Source organism: Mesoplodon mirus (genome assembly GCF_964341445.2).
Source record: "Mesoplodon mirus genome assembly, chromosome: 18".
Classification (NCBI taxonomy): domain Eukaryota; kingdom Metazoa; phylum Chordata; class Mammalia; order Artiodactyla; family Ziphiidae; genus Mesoplodon; species Mesoplodon mirus.
In genome coordinates this window covers 52,870,398-52,886,630 of record NC_138994.1, presented here as the reverse complement: position 1 = coordinate 52,886,630, position 16,233 = coordinate 52,870,398, and the positions used below count along the sequence as shown (strand labels likewise).

General features: G+C 41.0%; 1 protein-coding gene across 4 annotated transcripts in view; it reads right to left on the bottom strand.

Moving 5' to 3' along the window:
• The window catches only part of SSH2 (slingshot protein phosphatase 2), a 251,056-nt gene that overhangs the window by 106,799 nt on the left and 128,024 nt on the right, over positions 1 to 16,233 (bottom strand). Inside the window, exon 1 of one of the 4 annotated variants that reach the window (XM_082604552.1) lies at positions 3,876 to 4,201. The exons of the other annotated variants lie outside the window; for them this stretch is intronic. Coding sequence (XP_082460678.1) covers positions 3,876 to 4,003 — 128 coding nt within the window. The 5' untranslated portion in view covers positions 4,004 to 4,201. Of the gene's footprint in view, positions 1 to 3,875; positions 4,202 to 16,233 lie in introns of those variants that run through there. 4 annotated transcript variants of the gene reach the window in all.

The following is a 16,233-nucleotide window of genomic DNA, read 5'->3' as shown; positions in this document are numbered from 1 at the left end:
TTCCCAATAAAATACAGTAATACCCAAGCTATTCTCTAATTTCACCTATATGTATATACACACAGTTAAAAGTCAAGAAATTCGAAAGAGCCTGTGAAATCACCAAAATAGGTATCCAAAGGCCCTACTCTAAAGGTCATTAACTTTCTCCATAGGGAAGCCCCTAAGATCTCACTGTGGTCTTTTTACTCTGACACAGTTCTCATGGGATTTGTTACATGGTTTACTTGGTTTCTAAACCCAGAGCAAATCTGAGGCAGCAAACAAGAAAAGGAAAAAAAGCTCTTATGAGTGGTTCCTCAGCAGTGACAAGAGAACCACTGGCCTAAGAGTACTCAGGTGTCAAGGTACCCCTTGGCCCAAGCATACACTTAAAATTCAGTCTTCACTTAAGGACCTTAAATCTTAATCTTTTAGTTGCTCCCATTCATCACTGCTATTTACATATCTGGCACCACAGGGAAATGCTCACACCAGTTAAGTTTTTACTGTATCAGGCCTTAGAAACAATACTTCCCTTTAGGAAGGAGATTTTTAAAAAATATTTATTTATTTGTTTGTTTATTTGGCTGTGCCAGGTCTTAGTTGCGGCATTCGGGATCTTTTAGTTGGGGCATGCAGGATCTAGCTCTCTGACCAGGGTTGGAACCCGGGCCCCCTCCATTGGGAGCGTGGAGTCTCAGCCATTGGACCACCAGTGAAGTCCCAGGAAGGAGATTCCTAACCTTTTATAAGATCACATTACTTTGAGAATATGGTTTTTATATATATATTTACCCAACATTTTCATATGATCTCAAGGAGTTCATTAAGCTTCTAAGGCCAATTCATGGCTTCAGTAACCATAGACCCCAAATTAAGAACTTCTGCATTAGGTGCCAAAAATGTGTGTAAGTTAACAAAATTTAGGGGTTTATTCAGAATGATCTTTAAAGATTTTTTTTTTTTTTTTTTTTGGCTGTGTTGGGTCTTTGCTGCTGTGTGCAGGCTTTCTCTAGTTGTGGCGAGCAGGGGCTACTCTTCGCTGGGGTATGCAGGCTTCTCACTGCGGTGGCTTCTCTTGTCGCGGAGCATGGGCTCTAGGGGCAAGGGCTTCAGTAGTTGTGACTCGCGGGCTCTAGAGCGCAGGCTCAGTAGTTGTGGTGCACGGGCTTAGTTGCTCCACGGCATGTGGGACCTTCCCGGACCAGGGCTTGAACCCGTGTCCCCTGCATTGGCAGGCGGATTCTTAACCACTGTGCCACTAGGGAAGCCCCTAAAGATTTTTAAATGATGATGAACTGGGCAACACTATAAATGTAAAATAAAAATGATGGCTAAAGCAATACTAATAAATACACTTTAGAAGAAGTGAATATTAGCAAAACTCTCTTAAGAAAAAAAAAAGTGGTAAAAGAGAGACAAAAAGGAAAAGAGAAATATTCTGCAAATTCTTTAAAAGACTGTCTACCTTAACAGCAAAACTCTTCGTGTAGCAAATGTTTTCACTACTAAGTTGAAGATGTCAGCACATAAAGATAACTCCTAAGACGTAAGTCTCAAAAGTGACCTTGTAACTACTAAGACAGAAGATCATTTTTCTAGTGGTTAAGAGCACTGGCCTAGGAAACATCTGGATTCTAAGGACAGTTTTGTCATTTACAAGCTATATGGTCTTGAGTAATTACTTAACTTCTCTAAGCCTCAGCTACATTATCTGTAAACAGAATAAATTAGTTCATAGGGTGGCTGTGATGATTAAATGAGATAATAATACACATTAAACTTAGCACAGTGGCAAGTGGTCAATAAATGGCAGCTAATAGTTTTTGTTTAATTTCAATTAACACATTTTCCTGGGCAGGGGTTTATAGTTTGTAAATTGTTACCACGCATATAATCTTTAGCCATCCTCTGGGGGAGGAACCACCTTATCCTCATTTTACAGTTTAAGAAACTGAACTCAAATGACTTACCTAAAGTCACTAATTAGTAGGAAAAGAAATCTGTACTTGCTTGACCACACTAGGAAGCAAGATTCAAAACTCCTTTTCCCCAAAAAGCTTAGAAGCTCTGCCTTTTAAGTTTTGTTTAACCTTTTTTTTAAACTGTAGTTAAATATACATAAAATTTGCCATTTTAACCATTTTTAAGTGTACAGTTCAGTGCCAATAAATACATTCACATTGTTGTGCAACCATCACCACCATCCATCCCCATAACTTTTTCTTCTTCCTCAAATGAAATTCTGTACCTATTAAACACAAACATCTCATTCTCCTCCTCCAACCCCTAGCAACCAGACTACTCTAAGGTCCCTCACATAAGTGGAATCATACAGTATTTGTACTTTGTCACTGGCTTATTTCACTTAGTATGATGTCTTCAAAGTTCATCCATGCTGTAGCATATATCAGAATTTCCTTCCTTTTTAAGGCTGAATAAGATTCAGTTGTATTATATACCACATTCTGTTTATCCATGTATCCATTAATGGACATGTGGGTTGCTTCCACTACCTTTTTAGAAGTATTGTTAACACTTATTTTGAGATTGGTTATCCACTTTCAGGTTCTTCATTCCAATTGTCCTTTTTTTTTTTTAAAGGGAAAATACAAGTAAACAGTTGATTTAATTCTGTAGAGTTTATAATACAGAACAGTAAAACCACGATACTGCGGGGGGATATTGTTTTTTCGGTGCGCCACCATGAATCAACACAAAGGAAAAAAGTTGAAATGCAAATTTGATTTGGTAAGAGAGCAAAACAGTTAGTTAAAATAATAAATTAGTTTTAAGATTATCTATAAATCACTTTACATGCTATTCTTGGGACCTTTAATAAGGGATGATGGAAAGTTTCTATTGTTGGACATGAAACTAAAAAGTTCTTTAGGGTTGACCTGGGAGGGAAAGAGAAGTTGCTCAAGTGCCAGGAGTCTGGGAAAACCTCAGTAGGTAACTCTCCTTGAAGGTACTCCGAATGAGTGCTAATACACTACAAAGACCAAACTGCTGCTATCTAAAAGTAACCCTAAATCACTCAACTAGTTTAAGGATGCAACTTGAATAGATGGGAGTCCCTCTACTTTGCCCTTTTTAACTGTGAGATGAGAGAGTTCCTTTACTTCGCCCTAACTGTGAGATGAGATTAACCACAAGCTTGAGCACACAGTTCTCAGAAATAACTAAACCACAATGGAAGGGAGGAACAACTCTAGAGACTTTGAAAACAGTTAAGATTTAAAGATGCAAATGAATCTTGCACTTTGGCGATTGAAGGTGTGCATACAGGCTTGGGTTGTTAGCACGTACTACTACAGGCGGAGACAAAAAGAAAAAGAGCCAAACTACTAAAATCCAGTTTTATGAAATAATTTCAGACTACAACCAGCGGGTGTTAAGAATGAACTGCCCTTCTTTGTGTGCACGGCTTGTAGTCGAAACCTATGGTCACAAGCAAACTTATTTGAAACAAGAAAACAAAACAACACGGGAGCTTGAGCACCAGCAGGACCCGCAAGGGAGTGCTAGCTTTTCCGGCCGGCGGTTCAGAGCTACTGACCGCCCTTCAGCCCAAGTCTCCCGAATGCCATACGGCTGTCACTCAGTCATCACAATTTCCCGGGGCGACCTCACTTTCAGATTCTCTCAAAGTTTACCAGAAATGCTCCCAAAGGATTCTTCTGTCCGCCTCCCCACCCCCAGGACACTTTCTCCCTCCAAGAATTACCCTTCCCCTCCACCCCACTATGCCCCCAGACGCCCCGAGACCTGCAAGCAAGCAGGATGCGATTTCGCCCTTGCTTGCTCTCAACTGCCGGGGGAAAGCGGCTGCTGAAAAGCAAACTTTCCGAGCGTTCACAGAGGGGTGGGAGGGCGCGCGGCGCACTCACAGCTGGTTGATGGCGTTCTGCGAGATGACCGCGTTGGCAGAGAAGTAGGGGATCATGTCGGGGCCACTGAGGCTCCAGGTGCAGGCGGGGGGCGCCTTCCTCTCGCGGGCCAACGTGCTCAGGGTCATGGGGCCGGCTCAAGGCGCATAGCTCCGCATCCCGGCCCCCGCCCGGGTCCGGCACGAGGCGCTCGCTTTGGGCTCCGCCGGACTGGAGGCGCGGGCAGCGCGGACTCCCGGCGGCAGAAGTGGGCCCGCCGGGTCGCGCGGAAGCAGCTGCCGTAGCCCTGGGGCTCGGCTGTGGAGTCCCGGCGGCCGGGCGCCTCCAGCAGCCCGCCCCAACTCGCGTCCGGGGCGGGGCGGGGCGGGGCGGGGCGGAGCTGAGCGCGCCGGCGGGGAGGGTCCTGAGACCCGAGAGGGTCGGGCCCCGCGGACGCCCCGCCCCGGAGCTCTTAGCACCCGCCGGATCCGCTGCCGGTGTCGGAGCCTGGGGAACAAGGGTCGGCCCCAAGCCACCTCGGCTTGGGTGAAGGAGTGAAGAGAGCCGGGGGGTGGGCCAGAAAGGCTCGCATTTCATTGGAATGTTTCAACAGAAAGGTCCTGCCTCTTAATCCGCTTTATGCATGAACCTCAAACAAACCCCATTTTTCAAATGACCTTAAAACTTTAAAAGGCTGTACACTCGCAAATGCAATAAATGTTTATCAACGGCTTCCTATGTGCTACGGGCTAGGAAAATGCTGAGATACACTGGATTTTTTTTTTTAATAGTTGAAACTATGATGGGGAAAAAAGTCTATCTACACTGTCGATAACATCTGCTAATGCTTGTAAATAAATTTACTAACCCTCCTCCAAACCAAGGATTCCCAGCCTTAACTGCACATATGAATCCACCTGTGGAGATTTAAAAAAATCCCAATGCCCGGTTGCACCCTAGACAAATCAAATCGGAATCTCTTAAAGTTGGGATCTAGAAATCAGTATTTTTCAAAGCTCCCCTGGTAATCCCATTGCGCAGCCTGGTTGAGAACTACTGTACCAAATGATCTAGAGAGGAAGACGGGCTAGAGATTATATCCTCACTGTACTGATGTGGAAACACTGAGGGTCTAGCCAGATGATCTTATTTGTAATTGACTTAGATAGGAACTCCCGTTTTATAACTCCTGATCTAAGGCTTTCCCCACCAAACCCTATTCCCTGATGCTTTATGATTTTCCTTAACAACTCGCTGAGCAGTGCCTTTCACCTGAACAGGGACCAGCTCTGTAAAAAGAGAATCTCTTTTCTCTCTCACCTACACACTATGCTATGTGTAGTGGCTTACAAAAGGGACTGGCCCCCTTCAGGCACTCAGTAAAAGTTAGCTTCCTGGGCTTCCCTGGTGGTGCAGTGGTTAAGAATTTGCCTGCCAATGCAGGGGACACGGGTTCGATCCCTGGTCCGGAAAGATTCCACATGCCGCGGAGCAACTAAGTCCATGTGCCCCAACTACTGAGCCTGCGCTCTAGAGCCCGCGAGCCACAACTACTGAGCCTACATGCTACAGCTACTGAAGCCCACGATCCTAGAGCCTGTGCTCCACAAGAGAAGCCCCGGTAATGAGAAGCCCGCACACCGCAACGAAGAATAGCCCCCGCTCACTGCAACTAGAGAAAGCCCGTGTGCAGCAACGAAGACCCAATGCAGCCAAAAATAAATAAATTAATTAAAAAAAAAAGTTAGCTCCCTTATCTCTTATCCTTACTGTCTCATCAGAACAAGTATTTTTGGGCATCAGTATTTTTAGCTTTTATGAATACTTGACTAAAATATACATCGATATAAGTTGCTTTAGGAATTCCAGAGCCAAAAATTAATAATTAAAAAAAGACTTCATGGGCCTCCCTGGTGGCGCAGTGGTTGAGAGTCCGCCTGCCGATGCAGGGGATACGGGTTCGTGCCCCGGTCTGGGAGGATCCCATATGCCGCGGAGCGGCTGGGCCCGTGAGCCATGGCCGCTGGGCCTGCGCATCCGGAGCCTGTGCTCCGCAACGGGGGAGGCCACAACAGTGAGAGGCCCGCATACCGCAAAAAAAAAAAAAAAAAAAAAAAAAAAAAAGACTTCACTATCATAAGAGATCATGAGAAAAAATTATAAGAGAAAGTAGAATTATAAAAGGGACTATAATTAGGAAGAACTCACTTTACTACTCAGCATATGCTAGAATCAAGAAGAAATGTCTTTGTTTTATATAAAATTTCAGACTTCTTTTCCTATTGGGAAGTTTGGCAATTTTCAAAATACCAGTAATGAAATAATCTAAACTATAAATTCTATGTCTGCAACCAGAATCCCTCTTTTGTTAGTTGATCCTTCCATAAAACAAAGTTGTTGCCAAGGCACTGAGGGACTGGAAATATTGCGAACTCATGCCAGAAATAGATATCTAAATTAAGAAGGAACTAGTTGGCAAGTGAAGAGTTAATGAAAGGTCTGAACTTCGGAGTCCAGTGCATCATCATCTTCATCCATCTCTAGGAAGGAAAAATTTTGAAAGATTTATTCAGGCTATGTCAGCAGGCACCCAAATGGCAGTGTAAGAAAAAATCTGCTGATACACCCCAAAATAAATTGCTTTAAATATCTGGCAAACTTGCCAGTTTGAAACTTCTTCCAGGCTGTAATTTATTACAGCCTCCTGCAGTGATTTAAAAAAAAAACCAAAAAACAAGAAAACCGTAGCAGGCTGTTTGGAACAGCACTGTTAAGGTGAGTCCAGTTCCTTTCATGACACAGCAGTGATAGGATTTTATTGAAGTCAACACTTAAATGACGCCGTTTAGGAAAAGATGATGTCATGGTAATCATTTGTATCTGCCGGAAAAAGAACTCAGCAGGAAATGTATTTTACTCAATGCAACACTTAATATCTCTGGCATTTAAAAACGCTAGAGATAAAGATTTCATAAATATGTATACTTGTCTTTTATAAATAGGTTCCTATAGTGACACCCCATAAGTGCATAGTCCTTTGTTTCTCCTCGAAAGACTTCTGTCAGTGCCCGTTCAACAAAAGGAGACTATTTTAACACCCCCATCGAGGCTTTTTCAAAAGCTTTTCAAAGTTAAATTCTCATTTTGAACTGTAATATAGAAAATTGGGAAAGTGCTAGAACATGCCTCTTGGTTTTTAAGGAAAAAAAAAAAATCATCTCTGCAGACTGAGGTACCTTTAAGGAAATAGTTCTTTCTACTACTGTTTCAAAAAGTTGAACAAATTCCGTTTCTTTTCACAATCTGCAGAGTGTCAAAATGTCAATCAATTTAGTTTCAGCTCAATTTAATCCTTTACTCTCCAGTGTCAGGAAACAAGGCTCTAGGGAGCAAGTTCTCTGTACCTAAGCATCTAGGAATTCAAAAATGATTCCAAATTAAATTGAGCAGCATGAAATAAACTAAGCTAGTTTTCTACTCCACATGAAGTCAGAAGGGGCTTTCTCTAAAAAAAAAATCTGCACAAAGGCCCTGAAGAAAAATCACTGCATTTCTTTATACTGTTGCTTGAATTTAGTAGACTTGAAATGAATTTTGTCATGTCATTTGCTGACTATTTCAAGGGTCAGAAATATGAATATTCTAAAATGTTAATTTGGCTCTTGACAGCATTAGCTATGACCAAATTAAATTTTTTGTAGACTCATATATTAATAGCATTAAAAAATTTTTAAGTAATAGATGTCTCTTGAATCCATAAGATACTTCCATTACTATGTTTCCATGTGTCCCTCCATAAGGTATAAACACTGTAAAACTGTATAAAACCAGAGACTTGCATACTGACCTAACTGTACTCCAGGACAGGTCCAAAGGTGAATTGTGAAGGATGTGAACATGCTTTTGTTGCTGTAACAGAATTTCAACATGGGTGGATCACTTGAATTGACAATAGCTAATGAGCTAAAAGGTGACAACGTTATAGTACCAAAAACTGCAGGCTAGAAACCAGAGGACCTAAATTTAGTTCTAACACAGTCATTTAATAATCTAAGATTTTGGTCAAGTCACTTAACTTCATCTGTAAAATGGGATAATAAAACCCTAAGGAAATATGCCAAGATCTGTTTTTGGGAGAGTCGGGAACCTTAGGAAAGAAATTTCATCCAATCTGGAGATCCTGAAAAATGGATTTAATCCACTTAATGCAGTCATTTAGTTCAAAGCAGTACAGCCCAACAGTTAAAAACTCTGGCTGGCTTTCCCTGGTGGCACAGTGGTTAAGAATCCACCTGCCAATGCAGGGGACACGGATTCGATCCCTGGTCCAGGAAGACCCCGCATGTTGTGGAGCAACTAAGCCCATGCACCACAACTACTGAACCTGCGCAGGCTCTAGAGCCCATGAGCCACAACTACTGAAGCCCGTGCGCCTATAGAGCCCATACTCCGCAACAAGAGAAGCCACCACAGTGAGAAGCCCGCGCACCTCAAAGAAGAGTAGCCCCTGCTCACTGCAGCTAGAGAAAGCCTGCCCGCAGCAACAAAGAGCCAACGCAGCCAAAAATAAATATTAATTAATTAATTAATTTTAAAAAGAACTTTAAACATAATTTTTTTTAAGTTTATTAAAAAACCCCAACAAACTCTGGCCTTGGAATTAATAGGCTGAGTTTGAATCCTAGTGCCACCAACAGCTATGAACTTTAAATAGCTACTTAATCTAGGGCTCAGTATTAGTTCCTAATTTATGAGGTTATTGGGAGGATTAATTAAATTAACACATATAAAGCTCCGAAAAGAGTGCCTGGCACAAAAATCTACTTTTTGGCCTTAATGGCTCAGTAAGCTTAAGAGACCTAAGGGAAAGGTTGAGGAGATTGCCCTTCAGGAATAAAATCAGAGAGTTGGAGTGTTCAATGAAGAATCTTAGATCAGAGGGCAGGATTATAATAAATTTTTACATTTTTATTAAAATGTTTCTGCTTTTCTAACTCTTCCATGTATCTTATCCTTTGAGTGTTTCTCTAAGGTAAAAGACCTATGTGCTTTTCTTTAGGTTGTTCAGAAAGCATGTGTGTGCGTGTGGGGGGGGCGCAAGGGGACTCTGAAGTCAGTCTGGCAACCTTCAGGTAAAGTCCACTGTGCATTTTAGTTTATTCACTGAGAAAATGAAAATGTTGGACTAGAGATAATCCTCTATGCTCTTTTCCACCAACCTGAAAAACAGCTAAAGCGGGCAACATTAAAATGGCAATGAATCTGATATCAGAAAGTTCTAGACTCTAGCTACTTTGTCCACAGGCAAAACTTACTCTGTTCCAGCCCTGATTCCTTTAATCTTAAAGTGGGATGGTAATGCTTACCTCCCAGGTTTACTAAGATACACAGACACAAGTGCTTTGTAAACAGGACGGCACTAAATTTTTGTATTTTTACCGTCCATAAATTGCCAATCAGCTTCCAATAACAGAAAGCATTGTATTTGTTTGTAATTGGGATGAGAAGTTGATGAATGAATGAAAATTAAAATACAAATAAACTTCCCCTATATACCACCATTTCATTCAGGAAGTCTTTACTATTATTGTTTGCCAGGCAGTTAATTATATATTGCCATCTTGTAGTAACATGAGATCTGCAGGGCTTACTGGGATTTTGCTTTCCTTTTTTTTAAGCTTTGAAATAATAGTATTAACTTATATAACTTTATTTTTTTAAATACCTAGTCATAAGAAAGAATGATTATACCAATCAGAAGACCTATTTGTATTTTTATGTTTTCTCTAAGGGGCTTGATCTAGAGAAATAAATAGTAAATTAATCTCCTGAGGGTCAAAAGGGAGAAAACCAACACTTTAAAGAGTTACAAAACAAAAAGCCTGTTACCTAGAGTAGCACAACAGTCTGTCTCCTGTTAATCTGTAAAATGCTAGGATAAAACTCTCAAGATAATACCCCTAATTTTCAAACTTGTTGCCCAGACAGTACCTAGAGGTATCTTGCTACACTTAGTCAAAGGCACTCTTCATTCAATACAATACACTAAACTCTGTAAACAAAGGCTCTTAAAAGCGATCAAGTTTTGCAATCACCACGAGGCTAATAGTTTTATTTAAAAGAATATCTGACAATAGTTTTAAACACTGGATTAAACAGTGTCACTGAGCCCTTCCAATCCTTTCTATGGAACTTTCCACCGTAAGAGCAATGGGGAATACCGAAAAGATCTGCCTATCAACTCCATGAGAGGCAGATCTAAGGCACTCATCCCCCATAGTCTTAACCATATGCTCTAGTAGGAAGAGATGTTGAAATGCTGCTTTCTTCAGGTTACAAAAGCCTCACACTCTATTGTTTAGTAAAAATAATAGGCATTTATAGATCACTTTTCACATCCAACACACCGTACAAAACATTTAACCATTTAATCCTCACAATCTCTTTAAACATTAAAAAAATTTTTTTAAACACATGCTCAGAAACATTTTTCTTTTCAGTATTCAGAAAGATAAAGTAAAAGTCACTCTTCTCAGCCCCATCATCCTACTCCCAGGGATGATTGTTAATACTTCCAGAAATTTTCCTTGCATAAGCAAACATTAATATATTGTAGCTGCTCTTTAAGAAACACACGTGCACACAAGCCATAATTATATTATGCATATTATTCTGCTTTGTGCTCCCCACACACTTATCACTATATCTTGGACACTTTTCCATGTTTATAAAGATGTATCTCATTCTTTTAAAGGAGTGCATAGTATTCTATTTTACAATTATATATAATTTATTTAAATAGTCCTCTACTGATGAACATTTAAATTGTTTCCAGTCTTTACTATCATATACAGTATCACTATGAACATGTTTTCACACAATCTTTGGGCATTCATATGAATTATTTGTTGGATGGATACCTAGAGGTGGAATTGGCAGTTAGTTAAAATATTTTAAACATCTTAGGAATCGGCAGACATTATCAAATTGCCTTCCTAAAGGGTTTAGTTTTTTGTTTTCCACTGGAATCTTTGTGTCTCCTCCCACACTGTGATCTATTAAATTAACTCAGGGCCCAAGATTCTCTTCTACACATCTTTTACATACTGCGTTAAAAAAATATATATATATCAATATATGTATATATACGTACATATGCGTACGTATATGTGTATAATATGAGAAAAGTAAAACATGCTTAAGGAAACTAGAGAAATATACTAAATTATAAAGAAAAATATGAAGAACTATATTATAGACAATTAATTTAAAAGAATTAGACTGTAAAAAATATAGTACATAAACTATTTTGAAGATAATTTTTAATTCAAAAGATGTTTTAAGATCTTGTTTGATGCTAATGATGTAGAAGACATTATAGGTGAATAAGCCAAATATGGCCTAATACTATCAATGTCCTGAAATGGGGTGAGACAGAGATAGAAAAATGGGAAATAAATTTGGGAGTAACATAATACGGAATCTAGAGGAGCTGAGAAGGTCTTGAAAGTAAAAACAATAACTGATATTTATTGAGCTGACACTCACTGTGTACCAGATCCTCTATTAAGAGTTTACATGCAGTATCTCAATTCTCACAAACAACCTATGATTCTATTATTATCTTTACGAGGCTCAGAGAGATTAAATGATTTGCCTAAGGTAATACAGTAGTATTTCAAACTCAGCCAGTTATTCTGGCTCCAGAACCTGTTTTGTTAATCAGTCTTCTACATTGTCTGCATGATTATGTAGGTTCACTACCGAACAGGTTAAGTCTGAAAAGGTCTACTGCCAAAAGGAAGAACTCCTGCGGACCTTAAATACCTACCTTCCTGCACCTGGTGTTTTCTCCTCTACTTGATCCTAGCTATAGCTAGCAGGTCCTGACAATAATAGGGACCTAACCCAGTACTAAATATAGCAGTAAGATGATCTTCTGGCTGTTGTATACCATCCTCTTGCTACCAGATCCCTTAGAACTCTGTATTTCAAACTCCTATTCATCCCAAGACATTTTTCAAAGCACTTATATCTAAACATATTTTTGTTTCCCTAGTTTTGTTTTACACAGCGTCTTACATGAAGGAGGCATTTAATGTATTTGTGGATAACCATGGGATCATCATCTCACTTGATGTTTTAAATAAACCTACTAGCTGGGCAAGTATTAGCATTCCTTGCTACAGTTAAGGAAAAGATGAACCAGACTAATGTCTAGGTGACAAGAAGCCTAGACTCTAGGCTAAGGTGTGTCCAATTCATCCAGTCTCAGATCCATTTATCTACGCTCAGATGTGTCCAATTCAATCTGTCAACATACTATTGACAGATTAACTGAATACAACTGGACTCATCCTGAACACCTTAAGGCCAGGCACTCTAGATACTGATTATCAAAATGAGTTAAGCCCTTTTAGAATAATTCCCTACTTAACACCCCCAAATAGTTCCTTATTCCCTTTCAGATCAAGTCCAAGCTCTTCTTCTGGCCTTCAGATCCTCCATTATTTATTTATTTATTTATTTATTTCCTTTTTTTTTTTTTAATTTATTTTTGTCTGCGTTGGGTCTTTGTTGCTGTGTGCGGGCTTTCTCTAGCTGTGGCGAGTGGGGGCTACTCTTCATTGCGGTGCGCAGACTTCTCATTGCGGTGGTTTCTCTTGTTGCAGAGCATGGGCTCTAGGCGCACTGGCTTCAGTAGTTGTGGCATGTGGGCTCAGTAGTTGTGGCACGTGGGCTCAGCAGTTGTGGCGCATGGGCTTAGTTGCTCCGCGGCATGTGGGATCTTCCCAGACCAGGGCTCAAACCCGTGTCCCCTGCATTGGCAGGCAGATTCTTAACCACTGCACCACTGGGGAAGTCCCAGATCCTCCATAATTTAAATCCTACTGTAATCCAACCATTATGGCATATTATTCTCAACTCCATCGCTTCTCCAACACAATCGGTGTAACTATTTTTTACCCATTCTCCCAAAACAAATCCTTGCCATAATTGGGTGGTTTCTATCCTGTCCTCCTATATCTGAGTCTCCCTCTCCTCTCTGTTCAAATTATTCCTTCTCTTAAGACCTTTTTTTTTTGCGGTACACAGGCCTCTCACTGCTGTGGCCTCTCCGTTGCGGAGCACAGGCTCCAGACGCACAGGCCCAGCAGCCATGGCTCATGGGCCTAGCTGCTCCACGGCATGTGGGATCTTCCCGGACCGGGGCACGAACCCGTGTCCCCTGCATCGGCAGGCGGACTCCCAACCACTGCGCCACCAGGGAAGCCCTCTGAGACCATTTTTATCTAGGTTATCCATGTATAAAATATTTTCAAGGCCTGGTTCAATTCTCAGCTCTTTCGTTAATTAAAAACTCTACAGTGTTTTCACATACATCCTCACTTGATTCTTATTGAAATCCTGTGTATAGGTAAATAGAGCTAGCTGGGATTATCAGCTTCATTTTATTGGTGTGGAAATTGAGGCTCAAAAATTAAGGGACCTGCCCAAGTTTACATAGCAAGTGTCAGAGTTAGGATTTGAACTGAGGCCTTCTGATTAAGTCTAATGATCAATTCCTGGTTTATAGTATGCTATGACTCTTTTCTAATGCCTTTAGAATTTATTTATTAAAAAAAAATAATAAATTTATTATTTATTTTTGGCTGCGTTGGGTCTTCGTTGCTGTGTGTGGGCTTTCTCCGGTTGCAGTGATTGGGGGCTACTCTTAGTTGCGGTGCGTGGGCTTCTCATTGCGGTGGCTTCTCTTGCTGTGGAGTACAGGCTCTACGCACGTGGGCTTCAATAGTTGCGGCTCGCAGGCTCACAGTGCAGGCTCAGTAGTTGTGGCGCACGGGCTTAGTTGACCCGCGGCATGTGGGATCTTCCCGGACCAGGGCTCGAACCTGTGTCCCCTGCATTGGCAGGTGGATTCTTAACCACTGTGCCACCAGGGAAGTCCCTCCTTTAGCATTATAATCTGTATTGTTATTCAAGGTCTTATTCTCTATTTTATGTCACATATGCCACAGAATTTCTCTCTCTGCTGAAGCAAATCACGTACAGTAACTCTCTTTTGTGGACTTCATAGAGCCTAGCACAGTGCTGGGCAAGTCATAAGCATTAAATATATTCTGTTTTGGGCTTCCCTGGTGGCGCAGTGGTTGAGAGTCCACCTGCCGATGCAGGGGACGCGGGTTCGTGCCCCGGTCCGGGAGGATCCCACATGCCGCGAAGCGGCTGGGCCCGTGCGCCATGGCTGCTGAGCCTGCGCGTCCGGAGCCTGTGCTCCGCAATGGGAGAGGCCGCAGCAGTGAGAGGCCCGCGTACCGAAAAAAAAAAAAAATATATATATATATATATATTCTGGTTGGTTGATCCTTTACCCCACACCACACTATATTCTGCTTAGGGCTCTAGATAAATATTCCCTGAAGGAATCAATATGTTAATGACAGAGGGTCTCTCTCCCTGGGAGCTCCTGATATGGGGAGAAATCCCTAGGACTCCTTTTCATTGCCTCATCTTTCTGCTGCCTCTTGCTCTTTGGGTAGATGCCTCCTTCATACAGAGAATACAGCAGAGGGCCTGGAACACAATCCAGTATGTAAGGGTTTTATTTTTATTTTCAAGCCTGCTCTAGACTTTCAGGAGCCAAAAGTTCAAATCGCAGCAGGATTGATTCAGCCCTTTCACAAGCAATTTAGTACTATGCAGTTTGTTTAGACTGATCAAGTTTCCAGGCCCTGGCTGAGCAGCATCATTATCTCTCCAAGCTTTCATGTATCAGCTTCCCTGGCCATATTTCACTTTCCATGTCTTTCTTCTCTGAAATCAGGTGAACATGCAAAATTACACAGTTATACACAATTTTGTACTTTTCAACAACCTTCAAATATCTTCATGGAATTTAAATACAATACAGGAAGTTTCTGTTTTTTTTTTTTCTTTTCCCTACCTCGGTTAGGCAAAAATCAAGAAGGATGCAAAAGTTATACTCCTCAATTCTCAGTAGAAAGGGGGTACTCTGTATCATTCTTCAGCTAGTACATCAACTAACTGAGAAGAGATATGGTATTGCTCGATTCTATTCAATCCACCTCAGCTGGAGGCCAACTGGACAATGGATCTTAAGTGAAATGAAAAATACTTTGCCAGGGGAAAAGAAGACTAGGTAGCAACTCTTTCTCTTAATGTTTAATTGTGAAATATTTCAAACATACAGCAAAGAACAGAGAGGATAACACACAGCCAGATACTCAGTAGACAACAAGATCACGTTCTAACATTTTACTCTTCAGATTTTAAAACATTACAGTTGAAGCCCCCTGTGAACTTCTCTATGAGCACTTTCCCCTTCCTCTATGCACATAACTACTCTCCTGAATTTGGTGTTCATCTTTCCATTCATGTGTTTATATTATGCATGTGGAATATTTTTCTTTAATATAAAACTCATTCAGAAAATTACAGCTTATAAGCATTGAACTTAAAAAAATTTTTTTCTTAAGGTTGCTATATAAAATACACATAAGAGAGTAAATAAAAACGTTTTCCTGCTTAAAAACTTCTAGTCCAGGGATGGATAGATGAGTAGATATATGATAAAGCCAATATAGCAAAACGTTAATTGTGAATCCAGGGGGGGATGTGTATTTGAGTGTTTACTGTATACTTCTTTCAACTTGCTTGCATGTTTACATTTTTTTCCTTTAATTTTATTTATTTTTGGCTGTGTTGGGTCTTCACTGCTGTGTGTGGGCTTCCTCTAGTTGCAGCGAGTGGTGGTTACTCTTCATTGCCGTGTGCGGGCTTCTCATTGCTGTGGCTTCTCTTGTTGCGGAACATGGGCTCTAGGCGTGCGGGCTTCAGTAGTTGCGGCACACGGGCTCTAGAGCACAGGCTCAATAGTTGTGGCACACAGGCTTAGTTGCTCCGCGGCATGTGGGATCTTCCTGGACCAGGGCTCGAACCCGTGTCTCCTGCACTGGCAGGCGGATTCTTAACCACGCCACCAGGGGAGCCCTACATTTTTTTTAAATAATAAAATATTAGGAACCCCCCCCCCAAATCTCTAGTTCATATTTTGTCTAAAAATCTCAGTGAGGAAGGACATCAACTGGTTTCAGATGCTTAAGGATCTAGTATACTTACAGAAAATAATTATTAGCCTTGATAGTCTAATTACTGTTTAAGCTCTTACTTTATGGTATGTAACAAATAAAAAGAGAAAAGACCAGTTCCTCTAAGATTTATCTTCACAGAGCCACATCTTATAAAGCAGCAATTTCAGCTTTGACCTTTCCATCATTTTCTGGAGTTCATAAAATGATTTGTTTGTAATCCCTTTCTCATCATGATTTAAGCCCCCAAATGGAAAACTGTTTCTGGT